At 38.0% G+C, this 26,132-nt stretch overlaps 3 protein-coding genes across 9 annotated transcripts in view; 1 reads left to right on the top strand and 2 right to left on the bottom strand.

The window, feature by feature from the left end:
- The first annotated feature begins 95 nt into the window (after positions 1 to 95).
- Positions 96 to 8,531, top strand: LOC133526155 (aladin-like). The gene is made up of 6 exons (XM_061862640.1): positions 96 to 744; positions 824 to 1,419; positions 4,220 to 4,432; positions 4,737 to 4,888; positions 6,143 to 6,341; positions 7,179 to 8,531. Exons 1-6 carry the CDS (start codon positions 622 to 624, stop codon positions 7,318 to 7,320), a joined length of 1,425 nt encoding a protein of 474 aa, XP_061718624.1. The 5' UTR covers positions 96 to 621; the 3' UTR covers positions 7,321 to 8,531.
- Positions 8,532 to 8,650: 119 nt separating this feature from the next.
- LOC133526153 (uncharacterized) lies at positions 8,651 to 13,412 on the bottom strand. Of its 3 annotated transcripts, none has more exons than XM_061862638.1 (3): positions 12,661 to 13,412; positions 10,579 to 11,978; positions 8,651 to 10,047 (listed from the first exon to the last, which is right to left on the bottom strand). In XM_061862638.1, exons 1-3 carry the CDS (start codon positions 12,686 to 12,688, stop codon positions 10,039 to 10,041), a joined length of 1,437 nt encoding a protein of 478 aa, XP_061718622.1. In that variant the 5' UTR covers positions 12,689 to 13,412; the 3' UTR covers positions 8,651 to 10,038. The 3 variants fall into 3 exon arrangements, with proteins under 3 accessions (XP_061718622.1, XP_061718623.1, XP_061718621.1); XM_061862639.1 differs by having other exon boundaries at positions 8,651 to 8,732; XM_061862637.1 differs by lacking the exon at positions 8,651 to 10,047 and having other exon boundaries at positions 10,469 to 11,978.
- Positions 13,413 to 14,194: 782 nt separating this feature from the next.
- Positions 14,195 to 26,132, bottom strand: part of LOC133526093 (espin) — a 223,389-nt gene continuing 211,451 nt past the window's right edge. For all 5 annotated transcript variants that reach the window (XM_061862545.1, XM_061862548.1, XM_061862546.1 and 2 more), the window contains 3 exons: positions 19,129 to 19,337; positions 18,520 to 18,698; positions 14,195 to 16,015 (listed from right to left, as the gene is read on the bottom strand). In XM_061862545.1, coding sequence (XP_061718529.1) covers positions 15,912 to 16,015; positions 18,520 to 18,698; positions 19,129 to 19,337 — 492 coding nt within the window. In that variant the 3' untranslated portion in view covers positions 14,195 to 15,911. The remainder of the gene's footprint in view (positions 16,016 to 18,519; positions 18,699 to 19,128; positions 19,338 to 26,132) is intronic.

The following is a 26,132-nucleotide window of genomic DNA, read 5'->3' as shown; positions in this document are numbered from 1 at the left end:
GTGGCTCAAATTTGTCGGGAACGAAGACCTGATACATCTTCTCATGTTACATTTATTGAAACATGTATGTACAGATCATTTTGAAAATAAAGCTTTATTAATAAAAAAAAACCTCGACTTAAAAAGTGTATAAAATAATTCGGGTCCACATTAAGCCCGACCACGTATTAGTCCACTCATCCACTATATAACATACAACTTAAATGTGGACTCGATACTAACCTGATTTCGAGTACAACATTTGTAGACAGGAGTCTATGTTTCAACCCTCCCCATTTTATCGATATTGATAAGAAACGCAAACGCAGCGTACTACACTATTTAAATCGCTTGTTGGTACTATGGTTCTTTGACAGTTCTTTGTCGTACATTTTGGTAATGATTTGCGAAACAAACTGATTCCACTCGTTAGTATGGGAGTCCCGTCTTTTAAAACGTAGTGATTATATGCTCTTTGGTCAGTACAGCAGTCCAAGTCCATAACAATTTCATGGCAATTTCTAAACGGAAGCGCTTGCTCTGTCAGTAACCTGTCAAGTGAAATTGACATTTGCAGTTTGAAAAAGTAATAAAGTGACCGGCCGTTTCACGTTACAATTATAAACAGTGATAAAATCGAAAATGTCGGCTTTTCATGGATTTCCCGAATTGCCGGGACCTGATGAAACAGCCTTTTGCAAACTTAATGAAGTATATTGCTGCGGGAACAGCAGATACGGAAATATTTCGACATTTACTAACACGGTAAATTTAACCTCATTTTGTTGGCAAGAATATGAACTTAAAAATGTATTTAGTCATTTATTATAATTTTTTATTTCAGACTAAGAAACATCCAGTGATAAACGTAACAAGAGAGATACATCACCATCGTGCCACGGACGAAAATGTATCCATGTACGTCGACGTTGACGACAATTTATTGAAGAAAATAACCAGTGTGTGGTACAAACAAGGATTTCTTGAAGCTTTAAGTGTAGCCGCAGACCCTGGCGTAAATCGAGAAAGCCCAGTACTCGCTCTGACGGCGTCATACCTTTTAAAAGTCGCTAATGTTTTTACAGCCTTTCATTATTTCATGCAGCCACATTTAAAGGATATTGGGCCTAAAATCGTGGCAAATTACTCTAAGACCAGGAACTGGGGGAGTGGTCCTATAAAATGCTTGGCCTGGCACCCTCATACAACTAAAATAGCGGTAGCAACCACTGATGATAATATAAGAGTGTATTGTGCGGAGGCTTCATTTGTGCCGATGTTGAAATGCAAAGCACAAGGACATGTGTCTTCGCTTAGCTGGAGACCTTATTCAGCTTCGGAGATAGCTGTAGGGTGTGAACAGGGAGTAATTGTGTGGACAGTTGACCCAAATTCTACTTTTACAAAGCCATCTTCGAGTAATGCAGTTGTCTTGAAACAGTAAGTAAAATGTCATCATAGTTGAATTACTATTAATAATTTTTAACAGTAGTGCAAGTCTGACTGACTGATGAAACCTTAGTTGGGTAAAGAAAGCCAAATTTTTCTTGTAACTATGTACATCATTATAATATTATATACAAAAATATATTTTAATAAATTAACTAGTCTAATACCAGTATCGGTTTATTTTAACCTAGTTATAATGTTTACAATTATGACACTTGGTATAGAAAAATACATACAATATAGATAAATAAATAAATAAATATTATAGGAAATTGACTAAGTCCCACAGTAAGCTCAATAAGGCTTGTGTTGAGGGTACTTAGACAACTATATATATAATTTATAAATACTTAAATACATAGAAAACACCCATGACTCAGGAACAAATATCCATGCTCACGAATAAATGCCCTTACCAGGATTTGAACCCAGGACCATCAGCTTCGTAGGCAGGGTTACTACACACTAGGCCAAACCGGTCGTCAAAGAATATAATTTGTGTCATCTTAAATAACATGACAATATGAGTAATAGGAACGAGAAACAAAGAACAGAAAAGATGTTATTACACATGCTACCAATTTCTATCAAGATCTATATAAGAAACCAGATAAAGAACCTGACAATACAACCTTCCTAGAATCAAAGCAAAACAATCAGGACATAGTAGAACCAATATCCGAACTAGAAATATCAAAACATATTTCTCATTTAAAACCTGAAAAGAGCCCTGGACCTGACAATATCAGTAACGAAGCACTAAAAATTGGAGCCCCACTGCTAGTACCTTACCTTGCTCAATTATATAACATGGTCTTAGAACAAGAAACTGTCCCTAAACAGTGGTGCAGCTCTGATATCATCCTACTGTACAAAAAGGGCAATCCACTAGATGTTAGCAACTATCGCCCAATCAGTTTGCTGTCAAGTGTCTATAAACTCTTCACATCCATACTACAGACTCGACTAACGCCAAGTATAGATGCACACCAACCAATTGAACAAGCTGGATTTAGATCGGGATATTCAACTATAGACCATATTCATACCTTAGATCAAGTAATGGGAAAATACATAGAATATAATTACCCTCTTTATATAGCGTTTATAGACTATTCGAAAGCCTTCGATAGCATTACACATAGCTCTATCTGGCGAGCTCTGAAAACATGTGAAATCAATAAAACGTACATAAACATCCTAATAAACATCTATAGCCAAAGTGTAAGCAGAGTGAAAATGGAAAGGAAAGGAGAGGAGATAGCTATAGGCAAAGGTGTCCGACAAGGAGATCCAATCTCACCGAAACTGTTTATAGCAGTACTAGAACAAGTTTTTAAGAACATACAGTGGAAGAATAAAGGAATCAGTATACTTAATAAACGTCTAACCCATCTACGCTTTGCAGATTGCAGATGATATTATAATCTTTGCAGAATCTGCGACCCAACTAGAAGACATGATGAATACCCTTGACAAGGAGAGCAAGAAAGTAGGACTGCACATGAACACATCTAAAACAAAAGCTATGACCAACAGTCGAAGAAGACTAATTAATGTGGCAGGGACTGAAATTGATTATGTTAATGAATACATATACTTGGGAAAACACATATCTTTTAGCCCATCTAACAACGAGGAAGAAGTGGACAGACGCATAAACACAGCCTGGAAAAAGTTTTGGTCCCAGAAGGAAATCTTGAAAGGTGAATACAGCATAGCCCATAAGAAAATCGTAATGGACACCTGTATCCTGCCTAGTCTAACTTACGGAAGCCAAACTTGGACATACACAAAGAAAGTACGTAAAGCTATAACGACCTGTCAACGATCTATGGAGAGAAGTATATTGAATATAAGGAAAATACAGAAAATTAGAAGCGAAATAATACGTCAAAAGACCAAACTTACAGACGCTCTTCAACAAGCTCTTCATCTAAAATGGCAATGGGCAGGTCATGTAGCCAGATATAAGGACAAAAGATGGACATTAGTAACAACAAAATGGACCGGACCGGCAGGACGGAGGCTCCGAAGAAGGCCCAAAAAGAAGTGGATAGACGACATCTACTCCGTCGCAGGAAAAGACTGGCTCCAAAAAGCCAAAGACAGGGATGAGTGGAGAAAAAGTGAGGAGGCTTTCACCCAGCAGATGGGATCTGCAGTCAGCCCCAAAACAAAGATAAAGAATTAAAAAAATAAAAATAACTGACTGTAGAACAAATAAAGCTTTAATAATAATAATAATAATGAGTCAAGGCACACATCTTCATGAATAGCCGGGTCCACACAGAGCGAGCATACGCGCGAGGCATTTTCCTCACGCTCAACTGGCAACACTGGCATGTGCCAGGACGTGTAGGCGGCGCATGCGTATTCCACGCCCGAGCGCACCGCCTCGGCCGAGGCACGTCTACACTGGCCGGTTTGTGCGTGAGGAAATTGCCTCGCGCGTATGCTCACTCTGTGTGGACCTGGCTAATAACTCAATCTATACCATCATACAAACATAACTCTTCAGATAACATGTAATTTTAAAAAACTTGTAAACTTAAATTCAAGTTTTATTGATTTTATTCAACCATCCTGCCAATTCTTTGCAATTTTTTGTCAATTTTTGGGCAATTCTGCTTGTCAGGGATAAGAAAATCTTGACAAACTATCTAAATAGTGAAATCGTGCTAAGTGAACTCTGATTTAGACATGTAATTACGTACGTACCAGCATTAGCTGCCTGTCTAAAACTAAATAATAATAATAAAATATACTGAATAATAATCATAATTTCCAGACACAATCACAGCCCAGTAACAGACGTCAGCTGGTCACCCAATGGTGACCTCCTCATCAGCTGCAGTGGAGCCGACACCTCCATGCTCATATGGGACGTCAGCATGGAAACAGCAGTGCCATTGAGACGTGTGGCGGGTGGCGGTATAGTGTTCTCACGGTGGTCGTATGGCGCGAGCAAAGTGTTTGCTGCCACATCATCAATAATATTTAGGTGGGTTCAAGTTTCGTAAAAAATATTACTACATCTTTATTGCACACCTTCGTAAAAAAAATCAGTATTGAAAAGTACAGTATATCGTTCGAAACTGCACGCCAAATTGAATGCCACGCCTATCACGGGCGGTGGGTCATAATGAACCTTGTCGAAATATACAAAGGTTGATATTGCGCGCCTCAGTTGACGACTTTGGCCATCAAAAAAGCCCAGGTACTAAAACGAGAGTTTATTGCCCCAGTCTGTCGCATGATCTTAAAAAATATAATACACAAACAGAGAATTCTCTTGTCTTTCTCAGAGTGTGGGACAGCAAAAAGTGGACGCCTGAGCGTTGGTGCGCGCGCGGCGGTCGTGTGGTGGCGGCTTGTTGGGGGCCCGGTGACCTTCTGCTGTTTGCTGCTAAGGGAGAACCTATGGTGTATGCACTTAGTAGCACTGGACTCATGAATGGTAAGTTACCCAGTGGCGCTGTGAGCTAAACAAAAACCACAATAAATCCATATATTTATCAGACCTGATTACAAAATTTCACGAGGTTGAGAAATGCGATGCTTGTAGCACTATCTGGCATGATAACACCCTGGCCTCAAAGATACCTTAGAGATACATATCGCCAACGCCGCTGCTAATTTCGGACGGCTCACAGATCGCATCTGGAGGTCCCATGATCTCAAGCTCGAGACAAAAATTAGCGTCTACAGGGCGCTAATCATTCCTGTCCTTTTATATGCAGCAGAGACATGGTGCCTCTACAAAACAGACAAAGAAACTGGACACTTACCACCTGAGGTGTCTGCGGTCTATACTCAGGATCAAGGCAGGACCATGTTCCCAACTCTGAGATCCTACATTGTTCCGGAATGTATGGCATGGAGGTCTTACTAATGCAGCGGCAGCTCAAGTGGTGGGGGCACGTCCTTCGAATGAATGACCACCACTAGCCTAAAGAGTTGGCGGTGGGTAAGCGGAAGCACGGTCGTCAGCACCTGCGCTACAAGGACGTACTCAAACGGCATCTGAGCGCTTGCGCCATCGACCCTGAGCGTTGGAAGGAGTTTGCTGGAAGGAGGTCTTCTTGGCGTTCGGCCTTCCATAATGGTGTCAAAACATTTGAAGATAACCACCACACTAGCCTAGACATAAAACGCCGGTTACGGAAAGAGAGACTTAAGCCCTCCTACGTGTACAGTCAGCGTCAAATACTTTGTAGCAGTCAAAGTGGCCAAATAGTTCGGTACACCATACTAAATATATGGTGTACCGAACTATTTGGCTACTTTGGTTGCTACAAAGTATTTGACGCTGACTGTACACGTTCAACGCAGCTGGCCAACTTTATTGTCATGCGTGCAATAGAGTATTTAAGAGCGAGTTCGGCCTGGCCAGCCACATTAGGGCTCATGCTAGACAACGTCCATAATGTTTATTTAGGGTCACCGTCATCGAAAACGAACGTTCGTCGGTAGAGAACGTGGCGTGGCGTGGCGCAAGAAATAACGAACATTTTTACGCTGTGTCCGAGTTTAGTTATTTGAGGCGCGAGGCCCCTCGGACCGCTAGGCCGTAGGCGGTGGCCCACGTCGCCCACGCCTAACGCCGCCTCTGCGTTTCGCTTTCGCTTTGTACTCTTTTGGTCAATTACAATATAAAATATATAAATCCACCACTTACTGTTGTGGTATACTATCATTTTTTGTTTCTCAGGTGCCCAGAACATGAAAGCATTACCAGTTCTGGATGTGACAAAAACTGAGCTGCCATCAGGCGACCCGGTAGGGGGTCCTATTTTAGACATGTGCTGGGACCAGTCGGGGCGATACCTGGCCCTCATGTTCGAGGAGTCAGCTCTCGTGGCCATCTTCTGCACTACTAATATTATGATGCAGCTTAAAATAACACCCTGGTAAGTGGACTTTACAGCTTGTTTATTCATTATTTTTTAATTTACTGAAAATAAATGCGTTTATTACAAGTTAAAGGGTAAAGCAAGCAACCTTCTGTTAGCGCCACTTACACCATCCCAGTAACCCGTAAGTTTTAAGCGGTTAAACCGTTAACCTTGTGCCAAATTGTACTGGTAACTAGGTTTAACTGGTTAACCCCGGGTTAGTAGGATGGTGCTTTGGACCAGGTGTACAAACAAGAGATAGAAGCGACGAGAAAACGTAAACGGTCTTACCAGATTCACCGTCTTACCCACATTGACCTTATTTTATTATGATTGTTTAAAGTAACTTTGATGTAATTTTATAGCCTATCCGTTACTAAGGACTCTGCTACTTTTATAATTACCAAATTTTATTTATTTTTACCAAAGGGTTAAAAATAACGCTATTTAAAGAGTTTTGCTAGACCTTTTACACGTGCAGCCTGTGGCCAAATTATACTAAAAAGGCCCTCAATGCTCTGGCGACCAGTCAATGGGTTCAGGATGCTGCCTCGTTTTTGCAGCGCGTCAGGTATGTTCGCGGCACGCACTGACTGCTTGGTGCAATAATACGCAAAAGAACTGCCTCCCAGATGCGTCGCGCGTACGTGACAGTTCCAACAGCCTCTGGCGCCTAGTGGTAGAGTCAACTGCTTGCGAGGCCCAGAAATCCAGAGGCTTAGTTTATAATTTATTGTAATTCAGTATAGGTTTAACTAACATAGGATTAAGGGAATGGACATGGTCCGAAATAAATAAATTGAAATTGAAAATAGAATCTGTTAGATACACAATTATTTTCTTTAATTACAGCTGTTTCGTATGCGGCATTGAGAACGAAGTGCCGCTTACTATGGCGTTCCAACAGAACTTCACTGACGGAGCCTGTCTGACAGTGGCCTGGTCTAGTGGTAGAGTTCAACACTTCCCTATTGTCTATACTGATGGTTACTAGAGTGACCATTCATACCATAAGTGACAATGGACTTTTGCTGAACTTCGGGCGTGTCTCAATATGGACTAGTGGTCCATATTATTAACATGCTCATAATATATCTACAGCTGGAGCTCAGTTGATCCTAGAGTGACCTAGTGAGTGGAGTGGAAGAATACAGCAGTCTTACATATAATTGGCCTTTTAGAAGAATTTCACCAACGGAGCTTGTCTGATAGTGGTCTGGTCTAGTGGCAGAGTTCAACACTTCCCTATTGTCTTCACTGATGCTTACTAAAGTGACCATTCTTACCATGGACTTTTAGCATAACTCGAGCTAGTCTCAATATGGATTAGTGGTCCATATTAATAACATGCGCAAGGCTCATAATATATCTATAGCTGGAGCTCAGTGGATCATAGAGTGACCTAGTGTGTGAAGTGGAAGAGTACAGCAGTCTTACATATAATTGGCCTTTTAGAAGAACTTCACCAACATTGCTTGTCTGACAGTGGGCTTGTTTAGTGGCAGAGTTGAACACTTCTCTGTTGATACTGATGATTACTAGTTTCAACTGTACTATACCAAAGTGATCTCGATTTCTAAAATAAGTATTTTATATGGCCACTTTGTGAATCCAATCTAACCTGTATGTGTATTCAAGTACCGTAAAACGAACCAACTGTCCAATACTGCAACAATTGTCCACGAGTTCAAAAGGCAATGTTCCATGAGTTCCCTTTAATTTTGTCTCAATTTTTTCTTTCATATATAGATGTCGGCGGCCGATCATAAGATCAGACAAATCGTGAAACGTGAAAAATCTTCGTCTCGTTCCCTGAGTCGTATTTCTGGACAGTGTACCTTTCGGGCATCTGAAGCAACCTAACGAACCTATCCTACCTATGTATTGGTTTTATGTGACTACCGTCAAAACCTTACATAGGAACATTATGATCTGCCTAATTATACGAACGGCCGCCGACATATATATAGAGTTAGAATTAGAAGTTCAAAATTCAAATAAAAGATACCTCTCAAGAGTTAATTTTGGACAATAGTTTCGGAGTTTCACGGTACAAACAGCAACACTTCTAACTGTCCATCGGTGGACCTTATGCCTTCTGTAGTAAGGTTCACCAATGGACCGTTATCAGTGTGGGCGATGGTACTTGTATGTCTTTTTTAAACTTACCTATTGTCTAAGTCAAAATATATTTTTTAAATATAATTGTGGTTTTATTTTCTTAATGACCACCAAGTACTTGTCAGGTTTTAATTTTGGACTCAATCGTTGCCTTATTATGCGCCTAGCATTATGTTAATGCTGGGTAGATAATAAATAACACATTACAAAATTTTTTTTTATTAATTCACGTTGTTTCAAACTACGAATATGAAGTGCGCTTTGCCCCACCACGCGTCAACAGATCTGGAATTAGTACCAATCAGTATTACTCAATTATAACAAAAGTCACATAAAGGAACGATGTGTCTAACAAAATTCTTTTCAATTTAAAATTTGTCAAATTTAAGACTTAAAATGAAATGGTAATTTATATGGAACACTAGGTTTTTAATCCAGACTATGAGTACGTAATATGGACCACATTAATTTTCCAATGGCTTTAGCATACCTACTTAAAAAAAAAACCGGCCAAGTGCGAGTTCGTTTTACTCTCGCACCGAAGGTTCCGAACAAACTTTGAATTATCTCGTGTAGCTATAAAGGCGAAAGACTTGATCAGAAGTACCTATGCTAAGTAAATTTGTGTACAGCTATCGGCAAATAGTCTAACTAATTTACGCGATGTAATGCAAGTATGTTGGTTTTTCGAGGATAATTCTCTATCATGTGACCCGATTTCAAAAATTATGCTTTTATTTGAAAAAGGTGTCTTTAACGTAATCTCGTAGAAATTTCCAGAGTAATAAACACACGTAAAGTTGGTTAAATTGCAAACTGAATTAGGAAATATTTTTTGTTAAAGGTTATATTTTCCTGTAAAATTTATAATAATGTTAATATTATGTAAAAATCACAATTTTTCTTCGCTAAACTTCGGAGATAAGGGGGAGGTATGGTATTTTTTTTTTAATTTTTCTTCATAAATCTTTTTTTTCCACTATGAAAAAAATATAAAAAACTGTTTTGGTATAATCAATTTTTCAAATGATACCCCACTTGACCTATAGTCACTACTACACTTTGAAATTTTGCCCTCTCTTCATATTGGGCATTTTCCATAGTTGTTAAAAATACTTTCAATGTGTCTAGGTTAGCGTTGTTCATAATTATTCAAAATTTCAAATCGATAGCTTAAGTGGTTCTCGAGATATTTAACGATGTGACAGACGGACGGACGGACAGAGTCGCACCATAACGGTACCTTTTTAACCTTTTTGGTACGGAACCCTAAAAATAGACACAAGTGTTCCAGTGTGTGTGTGTCAGATACCTACGTGACGCTATTTTTTTAACACTTCTGATGACGTGAAGAAACCGTTATTTGTCATTACTCATTATAATATTAGAAAACTTAGATTATTAAGGAAGCTATCATACGCGTCACGTCCCCAACCTGAAGGTCTACTGTCTTGTGGAATGCTCCTACGGCTGTTATGCGTGTGGGGTGAGTTGTCATCTTCTTCTTGTTGTTCTTCTTCATTAATATGAGTCCAGCTTTTAATATTATCCGTTCAGGCTAGCTTCCTTCTTCCTCTACTTCTTTTGCCCTCTATTTTGCCTTCAATTAATTTAGAATTTGTTATTTCTTGTCACGGTGTATATATGTCCAAAATATGATTCTTGTCTAATCTAATCTAACGTAAGTGTGATAGGGAGGCAACCCGTCGAACGTGGTTCGCGGTAGGCCCTCTGAACATTCGAAAAACAATGTTTCTGGCAAGATGTTTGCCAACAAAGTTCAAGTGATTATTTGCACAAAGTAACGAAAATAATCTTTATAATCTGTTGTTTCACACCGCATCTGAGCGCAACATGGAACCCGTCCAAGCTAACTTTGCAACGATTTGAACAGAACGAAGTGAGGCCGTGTCAATGTTAATTATGACATTGCCACACTTTGTCATTGTGAATTCCATGCAGAGTCAGCTTGGACTGACGCTACACACTTATAATATAAACAAACAATTAACAATATAATATATCGCTATAGGTTATATAAGTTTATTTATGTTTCACTCTTCCTGGTTTTGCTGTAGCACGTTTGGAATGATTCACACATTTTAGACTTAATTTTTTCTAGAATACTAACCAGTTCTATATCAGTAGTAGTCATAATATCTGTTTTTACCGTGTTTTGCATTTTATTCGGTATTCTGGGTAATTCGTCTGTTAAAGCATCATTAACTAACATTTTAACATGGTTCACACTCGCATCAATAAATTTATGGAGTCTTGCCACTTTTGCATTAATCTCAGGAAAAGCATCCATATTAAGTTTATTAATTTCGTTTATAAACGATTCGTTAAATTTCTTATTTACCAGATTATTTGTATCCATCATAACCTGCAAAAACTGTTTTTCTTCGCCGCTGCTTTCTTTAGATACGTCGAGTAGATACATCTTTCTGTAGTTATTAAAAACTAGATCGATCGTATCTAAAACTTTGGCTGAAAAATCAGCTAAAAACATTTTTAATTCAAAGGGGCAGATTGAATTAATTTGACACGCGGTAGCATGATGTTGGTCGCGAAGTATGGATTTCTGGGTAACGGTAGTAAGCAATCCAGAAAGCTTAGAGCTATTGCTATGCTTTTTAGATTTATTTTTACCAACATCAACAGCATTGCATTGTAGATCGTCTTGCATGGTAAATTTTTTGAAAGAATTGTGCATTTCAAAAAACAATTCCCGTAAATTCGTAAGAAACTTTGAGTTTTCTTTGCTGCTAAAACGATATCTATCAATAAGCTTATTGAACTGGCTTTTGTATATCTTTAACATTGACTTCACGGCTGCCTGTTCAGGTTTGCCTACTCTGAACTTAATTTTTGACGACAGATCTTCAGATGTTCTGAAAATGCACTTGCTATTCATCTGATTTATCACTTTATCGAAAGCATTGCTTATTAAACTTTTCGTTTCATTAGATATTTGTTCTTTATTTAACAAACTTCCTATTTTATGTTGCAATTGCTTATACTTTTCAGAACGGTCAATGGTAATGTTGGTTATTATTGGTTTTGGATCAATATTCCTTCTATTAGGATGAACTTCGGCTGAACTTTGACCTTGTAATATAATGGTTTCTTCACTGTCCTCTGTAAGTGCTTCATCGTCGGTAGTATCGCTATTAAATCTTCTTTGTATTTTGTCTTGTGTTACAACGTTCTTTAATATAGAAGAGTCTTGTAGATTCTTTACAACGTCATCTATAACTTTTTCTTGGCTGTAATCTGTAAGGGATATTTCGTTCTCCGTATCTTTATCTTTATTACCATTTTGTAATGTGTTGTCTTGTTTCTCAATTTTGTTTGGAGTTACAGCTTCCATATCATTGAAATCGTCTTCATAAACTTGTATATTGACGGTCTTCAGAATCGGCCCTACGAGGTTTTCGATGATGGTATATATGTCCTTAAGATGAACTGAGTTTTCGTCTGCATTGGCAGTCTTGAACGCAAAGAGAACCACCAAAGCATGTATCAAACCTAAAAAGTGAAAAAAAAATAATGTTTTCGTGAAAGTTTAATGGAAGCAAAGGGATTCTATGAAAAGTAATTCGGTTAATAGATTGATCATTATTATTCAAACAGAAAAGATCGAACTTCTCTTCTTGGCGACTATGTATATACAAAAGTATCTGCCATTCCCAGATAGCTTATCAAAAAGAGATGTGCCTGTATAATAGATCAATTAAACTTTTGTTGTGTAAGCAATTAATTTGAACGCGAGTTGTCGAGACATAATATCTCTTGGAAAAATAATAGAGGGTGGCGGCTTTTGACGCGTTGTTTCATCAGTTTCTATTGATGCTGACTAAGTACTGATGGTGACTATACAATGGTAATAGGAATTACACCTACATATATACCTATTAGTATTGATTACGTGTTAAACCTTTCATATGATCTCGTACCCTCTCTCAAAAGGGTCTTTAAGAACCAAGTTCTTCCTGGCTAGCCACATTATAATCCATAACAGGCAAAAGCCATATTTTGCTGGGTTCACTGTCATCGAAATCTATGAGTAGGACTATATCTCGTACGCGTCGCTGGGAGTCGGTGGTTGCAGTGTCCTAAAGATCGCTCCCTGTGACGATCCATGGGAGCCCTATGTTCAGCAGTGGACGTCCGTGGCTGATAAGTATATGTGTGAAACAACATTTCTGACCTTTAATTATTAACGAGCACTTTAACATATCGAATCTTTTCTGCACTTCACTATATAATGCTGTTTCCGTCGCAGCCGTTATTTCTGAAAGTGTTTTTACGAGATCTCGTTACTCGAGCTGCACTTGAAGTAATAAATTCGATATTTTACTGCAGCAATGGGAATGTTTAGTTGGCTTTACTTTGCGACAGTTATTGCTTAATGCATTTTACGACTCGATTTATTTTCCGAAAGGCCTTTCGAAACCTGATTTTTAATAGTTGCTATAAAACTTTTACTAATGCGTTGAGAAAGTTTACATGCAAGACTTTGTATGATATAATAATCCTTGATATTGTAACACATTTTACATTTCCGGTAAGTCAAGGCTTGAGAGAGTTACAAATGTAATTTTATTTTTATCGTGCAAACCGGCGGAAGGTTTTTGTATAGATATTGAGGTGTTGTATTATTGGCCGAAATAATAGCGTTGACTTCTTAAACGTCTCTGGCATTTCTGAAGTACGATTCCCACCGAACGGACGGAGTCGGCGCGCATTGCACATTTGTACTGTACGGCCGCAAGCCGGTCGGCTCCTCGCGGACGCGACCGGCTCCGGACGGACTCCATCGCTTCTGCCATACATAATCTATCTTAGTCACATTGAAAATGTGCTCCGACGGCATTTTAAATGCGACCATTCTAATGGGCTAAATTCGCTTAGAATCATCGGTAAAATTCATCTTACAAAGTAATCTATTTCAACCTCTAGCGGCCCGCCATACGAGAAAAGTTGTCAATATCATTGACATCAATAGTGTTACTATTATAAATAAAATAAATAAAAAAGCCATTTATTCCTTAATATCGTTGCAATATACAAATGTGAATGCATGCATTATTTACATTATTAATTTTAATTCATAGATAATTTACTTATATATATTCTAAAATTGTTTACATTATGTCATTAATTTGTTATTTAATTTGATTGAAATATAATTTGAATAACTTAATAAATATTATTTGTCTAATGAATATATAACTTGTGTCTCGGATATTAAGGACCTCTCTCGAGTATAGGCCTTCTCCAACTCCTTCCATTTATCTCTTATTTTGCTTTTTCCATCCATTGTTGTCCTGCTACTTTAATAATTTCATCTGACCGTCTTTCTTCCCTGCCTTCCTTCCTTTTGTCTTGTTTTCCTTGCCTGCGTTTTCCCGCTGGACCCGGCCATGTTGTCACTGACTTTGTCCACTTGTTGTCGTTCATTCTTGTGACATGACCAGCCCATCGCCATTTCAATTTTTTGCAATATGTCAGAGCGTCAATTACTTTTGTTTTTTTTCTTATTTCTATGTTTTTCTTCTTATCGACACGTTTTATATTTAGAATACTCCGCTCCATGCTTCTTTGGCAGTGTTACTATTACATAATAGTATGTAATTTGATTTGTTCCGAAATCGAACGAAATCGGATTTATCTCGGAAACTATTAAGTCACGTGGTACGCTAGACGTAAAAATAAAAGTTAGGTTGGCAAATAAAACAATATTAAAGCAACAGCATTTTTATTAACAAAAAACATCGTTTATACAAGTTACACAAAACGTTACAGACGTATAATCTCGGACATAAGTTAGCAAAGCCCTCGAAACTAAGCTTAATCTAATATTGCAACCATGGTATCACTTGCATTTTAGAAAACTCTTAGAAATACAATTTCATTAAATATTTTTTCTTAATTTAAAAGTTGGCTACCCAAGGTTCCACTTAACATTTAAAGCCGATAATTTCATATTGTTTTGGTCTACAGATATTTTTAATTTAAAGACTGATTAAAATAGTTACATTTTTCTTTTAAACAGGTATCTTCATTATCTCATTTATATACATAGAAATTATATTTCCAGTGAAATTAACTTAAAAATTTAGTAAAAGTATAAAAGTGTATAATTAAAGAGTATAAGAATTTATTTACATTGCATAATAATTCACTAAATAGATAAACTATGATTACTTACAAATATTTTTCTATAAACGAAAATGTTTGTAATTAATTTTTGAAATACTCAATCAGCAACGAAGGATATTTTAATCAAAACTCTTCATGGAAAGAATTTGGATTAAATTTTGAAATGGATATATTTGGACCACTGCTTATATAACTTATAAGTACTTATTCGTGTCGGCTATACAATGCTTTTATGGCATTTCACCTAAGCTATGCCTGGACAAAGTAAACCTAGCCATGCACTTTATCGACAAGATCTTTTCATAACTTATTTTCTTTAAATCTGTATATTTTAGACCATTTCCATCTATAAATTCTCTAATTTCAAATATGACTCTTCAAATGGTAAACATCAAATTTTCATAAGGTCATGTGAGGTAAGAGTAACATTGGTAGTTTATTTTATTCGGGGCAAGTGCAACAATATGAGGATTGTCTACAAAATGTTCATCTTGTCCTAATGCTTCTTACCCCGTCTACCCTTAATTATTCTATGATTTATATCGGATGTGTTCAACATCTTTGATTTGTCGTAATTTTCGTGACGGCGTAATAATTTCAGTACATTTATTTCGATCACTTGGTGTTAAGTTATGATAATATCATTACGTGAATAATGCCAGCCATCAGATGTCTGCAGGAGTAAAAAACTGACAGGACGAGTAAAATGTGGCTAGGTTGCCTTTATCAGGGCTCTATCACTACTCGATAGATATTTAGATAACCGTGCGATAAAAGTCACTGTTGTAGAACTACGTTACGCCTTCAGTCGCTCCAATCAATCTAAAATATTTACGTCGGTATTTAAGGTTCATTTGATCATAATGTATAATTAGCCACTGACGAATAGGTATAATTAACTTATTAAAATGTTACATTTCGCCCAAAGGCCATACAACCCGTGAAAAGAATCGGCAGAGGAAGGCCAGACCGAGGTCGATAATCTGAGGCAGAAAAGACTTACGCTCTGCCAGGTCTCCTCCTCCGGTATCATATTTGTGATTACTGTGGCAGAAGATGCCGCTCTGCTATAGAACTTTATGGCCATCACAGATGTTGGGATCAACCTCACACAACATTCAACCTGATCCTACCCAATGCTGCAGAAATCATCTGCAAAAGATGATGTATCCACTGATGGCTAATATCATCAAATGAACAACTGACAGAGACAACAAAAAACTGCTGACTTGCCGAGTTTATGCGGCTTGATTGGGGCGTCTTCCAGCTAGATGGGAACCTTATAACGTAACTAAGCTATTCGAGCAGGTTCAGCTTGCTGTTGGTCTTGCGCAGCTGCGCTCGCCACGGGATGATCTTTGCGTCTACGTCTTCGTCTTCGTGCTTACCATTACTGAGGCCTGGAAAAGAGGTGTCTTTAATATGCAGCTTTATTGAAGAGGTTTACTGGAATTTAGGTCATTCACGTACGTGTGATAAGACGCAATATGGCATTACGTGCCTCATTCAAGGAGCCTCTGTGTGTTTTGGAAGAGGACACGCGAAAACTCAAGAATATAAGTGACTTTGGGTCTGTTTTCCAAGGATTGTTACAAGTACATACGATTTTCATTGAAATTATGAGAAAATTTGTGAGTATGCTAGCATGTTTTCCTACTCAAACGTAATTTTGCCAAGCAATAACTATTGTATCACTGAGACCATTGCTGATCTTTAAAGAGTCATCATCATTCGACGCGAGTGCAGTCCGATTGGGTACCTACAATTTAAGGGTAATCTGATGTGCAACGAAGTAAAAAACGGATGGTTTACCATTATAATGCTCAGCAGAGAGCTTGGCCTCCGACGGCGCCCGCATGGGCTGCGAAGAGATGTGTGACGCTATGCTACGCGTAATGTTGATGGACACAGTCCTCTGCGTGCCGGTGGGGTACGAAAGTTTACAGTACTCACCATTACAATTCTCAGTGGAGAGCTTGGCCTCCGACGGCGCCCGCATGGGCTGCGAGGGGTAGGGATTGCAATCCGGTCCGGCGGATCCGGTAATCCGGCCGGATCCGGCACTTTTCAGGCACTACCGGATCCGGTAAAAATCACCGGATCCGGACCGGATCCGGTATAATAAAAAAACGCCTAAATACAGCACGCGCTGTGCGTTTCAGACGAGGAAAAGGCAACGGATACGAGGTATGAAGTTGAACAGAACAAAAAACGAATGAAAAAGTTTAAATTTAGTAAGATAAAAATATTTTTATTATGACGATGACTGGGAACAGAAGAGGATTTCTTCTTCTTTCATGTTGGTGGCACGATATTACGATTACATAAAGACTGTAATAGAAGGAAAAATGAAAGGATGGAGAAGCCATGGAAGGCATTTGTAATTTATGCTAAAGAGAAGGTTCATGTCGTGTCATAATGTTGTGATAGGAGATTAACCAACTACAGTTGGGCTCATCAATATGTGTGAATGAAGAATATATGATAATATTGATAATCTTTAGTTTTCTCCGATATATGTATATATATATGATAAAATATAGATTCTTTTCTATTCAAATTTAAGAGAGAATCTTTTGTCTTTACAATTTCATCCAATCTTATGCAATTTCCTTCATCTCCTGGTACATGCTACTCTACGTCTAGCCAATTCTTTATTTGATCTACGTAACTTTCCCTTTCCGCGATGGTTTTCAATCCTACATTCTATTATTTTTCGCATGAGATCGTCGTGTCGTGTGTTGTTCCTTATAATTTGACCAATATACTTTTCCATAAATTAAAAAAGTACTATTTTTTTAAGTCATACAGTCTACTACTTTTTCGGACAAATAAATTAGAGCAAGATAATACTAGAGCGCATTTAATATCATAATTGGTTAAAAGTAAAATATCTTCGTTAAAAGTAATAAATAATAGTAAGCGTAGGCGTTGAAAATAGAGTTCCGGTTACTCTGGTTATAATATTAGCGGAAAATCGTTGAACATTAGAATTTTTGTTTGCCGCCATATCTATTGTCGAGTAGCAGTACTGAGAGTTCCGCTACTCGATGCTAGATGTCGACTACGAAAATAATAAGCGTTTTGGTACCAAAACTGATGTACGGAGTGAGCAATCTATGTACTTCTTATTTCTCTATGCTAGAATGGATGTCAACGTTAGAGTTTGTGAGGAAAGAGAAGAGTCGTGGAAAGTATGGGGCCCAATACAATCCACGACTCTTCTCTTTCCGAACAGACTCTACAAAGAATTAAATCAAAGAACAGTTACGAAAACTTGTCCTTTCAAGGAGCTCCAATTCCCACCCCACACCGCATCATGGAAACTAAGCAAATTTATAATTGTAAACGAAAATTTGAGTACTTTTATAAACTTACTACTTTTATGGTTAAATATAATAAATTACCGATTAATTTTTTTTGTTTTTAAAGTGATATTGACATTGTGACACTTTTTACTACCAAGTTCTATTTTATTGTTAAGAAGTTATTTATTAACTTCAAATTATAGATTTAGGAATACGTATTACGCAAAAAACTAGAAAAATATGTCATTTAATTAACTTTTATATCCCTATACCAAACCGGATCCGGTCCGGCCGGATCCGGCCGGACTACGGCCAAAATCCGGCCGGGTCCGGCCGGATTGAAAACCAATCCGGTTTGCAATCCCTAGCGAGGGGGTATCGTAGCATAGCGTAATGTTGATGGACATAGTCCTCTGCGTGCCGTTGGGGTACGAGTACTACACAGTTTACAGTACTCATCATTACAATTCTCAGTGGAGAGCTTGGCCTCCGATGGCGCCCGCATGGGCTGCGAGAGGGTGTCGTAGCATAGCGTAATGTTGATGGACACAGTCTTCTGCGTGCCGTTGGGGTACGATACAGTTCACAGTACTCACCATTACAATTCTCAGTGGAGAGCTTGGCCTCCGACGGCGCCCGCATGGGCTGCGAGGGGGTGTCGTAGCATAGCGTAATGTTGTCGATGGACACGGCCCTCTGCGTGCCGTTGGGGTACGCGCGCCATTCGCCGTTCGTCCCGTTAGTTTCTTCCACTTTCGGGGTGTAAAGGGTTTGCCTGGAAATATGATGGATGTCAAACTTGGCTTCAGAACAGTATCTACCTACTAACATTTATGTACTTAGTTCTTTCCGCTGGAGTAATAGTTATGCAATTGTAATAATTAAAGTACAGCTTTGAATGGGAATGAGTAGGTATTTAAAGGAATAAATACTTTAAGAAATAGCGCCATATGAACTAAACGAAAATTGTGAAATAATTTACTAATACAGTGTACAGGTTTTTAAAGGGTCGGCAACGCGCATGTAACACCTGGCACCCGGGCCGTATGCTTGTTTGCCACCGACGTGGTATAAAAAAAATACTAATAGAGAGATTATAAATCATATAGCTCTTAGGATCTTGACTTGTCTATTTCTCTTTACTTCAAGGTCAACGTATTGTTGTGATAAAGACCATTTTCTTACCCCAGACAGTATGCACCTACCTCAACCTATTCTCCGCTTCTTCCCTCCTAGCCAGCAGCTGCCGCTTCCATGCCGGCACCGCCGCCGCGCGTCTCCTCTCCGCTTCACCCGCCAGCTCTCTCTCCAAGTCTCGCCTCGCCTTCTCCGCCGCTCTTCGAGCCAGCATCTGCCGCTTCCATGCCGGAATCACGTTCCCTGCCGCATCTCGTTCCGGCACCTGAGGGCAACCCTGCGTCGACCAGCCGAATTGATTGCTTCAGTTCTTAGGGTTGATTCAATTTGCCTTTGTACATAAGCGTTAAGCGATTTAGTAAAGTTAGTAGGTTTAAATTTTGGTATTAGAGTAGGTATTATACAGTGATTGAATCAACCCTAGTATCTTAGAATTATAATTTTTGAAAATGACAATAGGGTTTAATCAAATGTCAAAAGGGCGAGGTGATAGCCAACAAAAGATATTTCTTATTATGATAAAGGTATTACAGTCAAACCAAGATAATTCTGCAACGGTATTGACAGCATACGCAGTGCAAATGTTAGGTATTTTAAACGTCAAACTTCTATGACATTATGACGTATAAATAGCCCCAACCCAATCCTGCGCTCGATTGCCGAGAGGATTGACTGCCCATATTTGAGGCATTGTGATGACATGCATGTTTCTAGAAGTACCTATTATGTCTAACCACTAAGTAGGTGCTTCTAGAAACATAGCTGTCTTAGTAATTATTTAGTGATAAGCAGGGATCGGAACCGGTTTTTTGGAAAAACTTTCAAAATAAACATATATTTCGGTTTATTTTATACTCTAAATATAGGACTCGGTTGTGTTTTTAGATAACGACTTCGTATTATTAGATTGCCCAATTAGAAAGGGAATAATTAACAAAGAACGAAAAAATACCGTTTTCGTTCCCATACAAAAAATACCGGCATCCGATCCCTGGTGATAAGTTTGTACATATTAACATAGCTGTAAGTGCATACTAACATATTTATGAGTCTAAAGTTACTTGAAATAAATGATTAAATAAATAAAATAAATAACACTTGCACTGCGTGTGCTAACAAAATCGTTGCAGACTTGTCTTTGTCTGACTCTAAATGGTCATGGTTAGGTATACTGATGTAGATAAACTTCGTAGGTAGTTAAATTAACTAAAATATCATATGTTTAAGATATTATATATTTAAATTTTAAATATAATTATGATATCTTATGACCTCTTCAAACATCACCGATAATCGCATGCGATTTGCAATACTTTGCGGAATTTGTTCGATCGGTTCGGTTGGATTCGATGCTTCGAAATACTTAGCCGGCAATTATCCAAAATCGCTAGCTATTTGTTGCAACGTTTGTAGAAGCCTTCAGAGGAAATTCCAGCTGGAACCCTTCTCAGATTTAAGAATTTTAGGTAAATACCTATCTCCGTCGCGCTGACGAGGGCGACTCCTAAAATCAGTGCGATAAGGACAAACTGCGGCTTAGGCCAAAAATCCTGCGTCCTCAGAAATCTACGTTTCGTTCTTGACATTTCCTCCTTCAAAACTTAACCAATCGTAACGAAATTTTGGGAACGGAATGAGAAAGAAATAATCTACCTATGTTTGACCGTTTTGATTTTTGCATTTAATGTTGCCGATTTTGTATGCTAGGTGTCTATTTGCGGCGCATTTATTTGGCAGTTTTTAGCGCTTTTAAAAGTAAAGTTCTTATAAAAACAAGAATATCAAAAAACGAAAAAAATACAGACACAGGTACTGGTAATATTGAACACATATAAAAAAATATTCATCTAGGGGCAAAATCCAGAGAGGAAAATGTCGAGAACGTTTGTATGGAAAAATGACCACTAAGTTTTCTCTTAATGCGATGGATTCTCGACCTTGACAGTGAAGTAACTTGCAAATCGCAAACGAGTGTTTCTCATAATAATAATATTGGATAAGGATCCCGTTAGAGTCACGGTCAGCGGCCGAGCATCGCGTGTGATGCAACATTACGTGTCAGAATAACGGTGCTTTTTCAGCAGACGTCCGATCGTTAAGCTAACCTAACCTAGCTTAATAGGCTTTTTATAACACAATAGGTCTGCCAAGCTTTACACTTAGCATTAATACCTCTCGCTCTAAATGATATTGCTTATGACATGCAGTTCATTTTTATAAGGAGAAGATGTCGCGTAAAATGTTTATAGACATTTTTTTTAAAGTTTAGCACGTAAAGTTTATTTAAAAAAATAAGTAAATTAAATACAGTAAAAACATATTTCTTCAATTATTTTTTAAATTAAGCCCACCAAAAGGGGCTTGAATGAACTAGAGGACAGCCGAATTGAAAATATTGATAGTAACCATTACAAATTGAACCATACACTGTAACCGACCGTTAATTGTTCGACGACACCGGTCTGGCCTAGTGGGTAGTGACCCTGCCTACGAAGCTGATGGTCCCGGGTTGAAATCCTGGTAAGGGCATGTATTCGTGTGAGGAGCATGGATATTTGTTCCTGAGTCATGGGTGTTTTCTATGTATTTAAGTATTTATAAATATTTATATATTATATATATCGTTGTCTAAGTACCTACCCTCAACACAAGCCTTATTAAGCTTACTTACTGTGGGACTTAGTCAATTTGTGTAATAATGTCCTATAATATTTATTATTATTATAACCCTCCATTACGCTTTACGGTTCAAGTTGTTATGGTAAATGTTCAATTCTAATTAACACTGCTAGGGGATCATCATTCGACGCGAAAGATATCAGATAGAATGACACGCTGTCTGCCACGTTCTAGTTTTACATATGAAACGTAGTCTTATTCTTTACCTACTGTTGATGCTGGCTGTTTGTACCTAACCTGAATGTTATCTATGTAACAAAGACCAAAAGTTCGGTAATCAGTAGGACTGGGACAGCAAAATTAATGTACTGATTAATACATAAATAAATTGGTTTATTAGTAAATACAATTCCCCTAATGAGGGCGCCATGGTGGACGCAATCTTAAAGGAATAGAAACTGAAGAACTGACTTCATATTTGTGCAAAAACGCATTCCTTTGAGCTAATGGGAGCGCTTCGCGGAACAGGCTCAGCATTCGGATATACTGGCTCCAAAAAACGGAACATCTAGACATAATAAGGAAACGTATGAATCTGGCAAGAACCGATGAAGCATTATGTAAAGATCTAATTAGCTCGCGTATCATTGGAAAGCCGTGATTACGGTAAAAGTGCGTGGCGGTGGAAAACAGAAGAAATCCGCGTACTCGAGTGGTTTTCGATACTTCATGCGCTCAACACTTGAGACATGTTTATTTAGCGCAATGGTTCGAGCATTTTAGCTTAAACCGAATGAATCATTATTTTTGGCGGAGACTTATCGTAAAGAGTGAGACTTATAGAAAGTTTGCTGATTTAATATTAAAACTTATTCTTTGAATTCCGTTACAAATCAGTGAACTGATTGTACGATATTTATTAAAACTAAGTAGGTATGAAGACCTATGGAGCAAACACCCATTCACAGAGAAATCGCGAGACGGAAATGGAGATGGATAGGACATACTATTCGAAGAGGGGAAACGAATAACGCTACCATAGCTTTCGCTTGGAAACCGCCGGACGGAAGCCGTGGCTCCAGGCGCCCTGTACACTCCTGACAACGGTCCGTCCTAAGAGAGCTACAAGCGGTCGGGTTCAGCTGGAGCGAGGCCAGAAGGCGAGCTGAAGATAGAAAGGCGTGGCGCGAGCTTGTGAAGGCCCTTTGCACCTCTGGGGTGCTTTAGGACAACAACAAGTAGGTATTCTGAATGTTAACCCTTTGAACGCCACGCCTATCGTGTGCGGCTCGTCATCGTGAACCTCATCAGAATGCACGGTTTATATTGGGCTTATTAAATTATATTTAAACGGGTTACTTACGTATTTTAAGTCGAAAACACTCGACGTATTTCACACCTTAGGGGCTCCCTGGCGCCTATGACTTTCGATCTGAATCCCTTAGTTTTCTAATATTTTTTGTAGGTTGTATTAACAGCAACGGCTTTAAGCAATATAGTATCCCATAAGTACTTATTTACTTCAAAGTTCATTGTCTTTGAGTTATTTGGTATCAAAAATTTAACCATTTTGGGCCAAAAAATTCGTTTTCTGGCCATAACTGTTGTGTTAATTAGTTTAAAATTAAAATCTCTGACCAGTTTTTAGAGAAGTGGAAGATGAACCGAAACATGTAGATTTCGCGTAAGATCTTTCACAGCAATCGACGAAAAAAGTGTTTGTTTTAGACAATGTTTAAAAAATCATAAAAAAAGTATTTCTTTCTTTCAAAATCCGGCAGACCAGAATGGAGAAAAAAACTTTGAAGAACCGATAGCCAATTGTCTTAAAATTCTATCTGCAGTGCAAATGTTGGAAAAACTACTCAAAACTTGTCAAAGATCGATGAAAACCGCGGGGAGCCCCTTAAGTATAAATATGAATAGCGTGCAACCGTGCAGACCATCAGTAAAAATTATATTGTTGATATTCAAAATCAATTAATAAAATAAGCACGTCCGCACGAATAATCTGCCTCAATCAGCCAATCATTATGTAAGTAAGAAACTTATTTAACATTAATCTAGATGAATGCTGAGACACCCAAACTATAATTACGTTTACTTGATGATTACTTCCTGTTATGTTGTGTTGGGTATAATATTATAGATCAATTCCTCGTTATCGAGTTATCTAACAATAATAATTATACCTATCTACACTGCGACCAGTAAAAATCAGATCTATTATTTTCTCATGATATGTATATCTAATTTAATAGCCCAGTTTTCGGAGGCAAAACATGCTAATGATTAAGTAATTTAATATTGATACGAAGTGTTGTCGATAATATGAATCAATTTCTAAATCATGAATAACAAATGTAACTTCTCCTCGACATAAATGTTAATCAAATCAAGAGCGTTAGCTCTTATTAAATTATTCCCTACTTACAAACCTTTTCAATTTATTCTTCTTGCAACTATATATATTAGAATTGTATTTTAATTCAGTTAATATTAATGTAAAAATTAATAATTAATTATTAGAATTAGTCAGACAAAACCCTCCTAGTCAAGTCTTATTATCAAGTAGAAGTTTATCCCTGTTTACCTATTAAAAATCTGGGCCAGCGGTTAAGACAGCGAGGTTGGGGTCCCCATTCTGGCTTATACCTGGTCCAGCAAATATCACTGGCAGTACTGCGCGGCAATGCGGCCAGTATTTTTGGAATTTTTGCACCGGGTACGTGTCGTCCCGGGAATTAACGTGAAGGCGTAGGTAGTGTTAGGAGTTTGGACAAAAGCTTGCAGATTTTATCTCGTATATTTTTAAGCTATTCTCGCGAGGTAGACAGCTCACAGCGCCACTAGTTTTGAATTAATTGAATGAATCCTGTATACACGAATGTAAATAAAAGTCTTGAATCTTGAGATAACCTCATAGAAAGCGTGAACGCTGCCACGGTCCTTTCAAATCTAGACCTAATTGATATAATGCTTAAAGAAGCTTTCGCTTGCACAGAAAGCAACAATAAAGTTATTGTTGGAGATGAATTTCGTGCATTAATTAGCTTCGTGATTTCGATTACGTAGTGCTTATTCTTTTTTAAAAAGTATAATGGGTTACTGGATACTGAATGAAGATGAAACACTTTGATATTCATAATCATTAATCACGATTTGAATAATATTTCCGGAAAATGATGCACTTTCCTTACAAAATGAGCTGTTTTAAGAAGTTAAAACTTTATAACATTCTTCGGAATATTCCTTAATCTCGAAAGGCCCACCGTACAAAAATTTCCTGTTTTTAAATTGAACCTTATTGTATGAGCATATTGGGATGAATTTCATTTGTTTTGCAACGACTATGTACATTGTAATAGATATTAAATATTACGAGGATAATTTATTTGAGAACATTAAATTTATCTTCAAGTCGCTTCATCCTACCTAGCCACCTGGGAGTTAGTCTATCCAAGTTTCTGCCTAGCTAGGTATTTATTTCATAACTTACCCGTATGCGCCTGTCAAAAATTTGCCATTTATTTAGCAACCATGACATCTTCATGTTTAAGTTGAATTTGGTTGAATATATATGGAGCAGATCTGCTCCTGAGCATACCAAAGGTTAAGTAGGGTTCATGTCTCTGACGAGCGGGTACCTAATTTTAATTCTTACATTGGCACTGCAGCTGTTCGCGTGATATTTTTATTCACAGAACCGGTAAATATCAAATAGGTAATACACCATACCGCTGCTAATGTGCCTCTAAAATAATGATTTAATAGCCGGAGATCATTGCGGTAGGGGCATTAATATTGCTATATTTGCTATACTTGACGCGGCGAATGATGATCCCTATGACAGTTCCTCGAATTCGCTTTTGGATAGACATAATTTAAAGAACCAAGTTGGTGGTATTTTTTTTATAACTCTTGGGAACTTTTTTCCCAGTAGTTACCAGTGGTAAAAGGTGGGAAAAAAATTCCCAGTAGTTACCACTGGTAACAACTTGGTGATAACTAGTGGGAATAACCCAATTAATTTTATTTCTCATGGTCAGTCACAACTAGGGTTGCCAACCTTAATGCCCAGATTTGCGATTAAATTACGATTGCCAATTGCCAATTGGCACTACCCTGCCTAGAAAGTTAATTTTTCATGCCTTTCAATATGTTGACGGCCAATATACCTTATGCTATGCTAACTATGATGGACGCGAGTATGACACATTCGAGGCGCGGGGCGGCTTCATGATCAGGTCGGACGCGTGCGAGGTGCGAGGTAAATTGTGACGTTATCTATGAAACCTGGATCTTTTGTGAAGGACGCTTATGCCACACTAATACACGCTTATGCGTAGCGCAGCGTTGTATTTATATAAGAGCATAGTTGATAATGGCGTAAGCGCCATCGGCAATAAAGTCCCTTTCAATAAATAACGTCACAATTATACGAACGAACAAA

Source organism: Cydia pomonella, chromosome 16 (assembly GCF_033807575.1).
Source record: "Cydia pomonella isolate Wapato2018A chromosome 16, ilCydPomo1, whole genome shotgun sequence".
Classification (NCBI taxonomy): Eukaryota; Metazoa; Arthropoda; class Insecta; order Lepidoptera; family Tortricidae; genus Cydia; species Cydia pomonella.
Note: the sequence above shows the minus strand (reverse complement) of the source record. Positions and strands in the feature narration are given on the sequence as shown.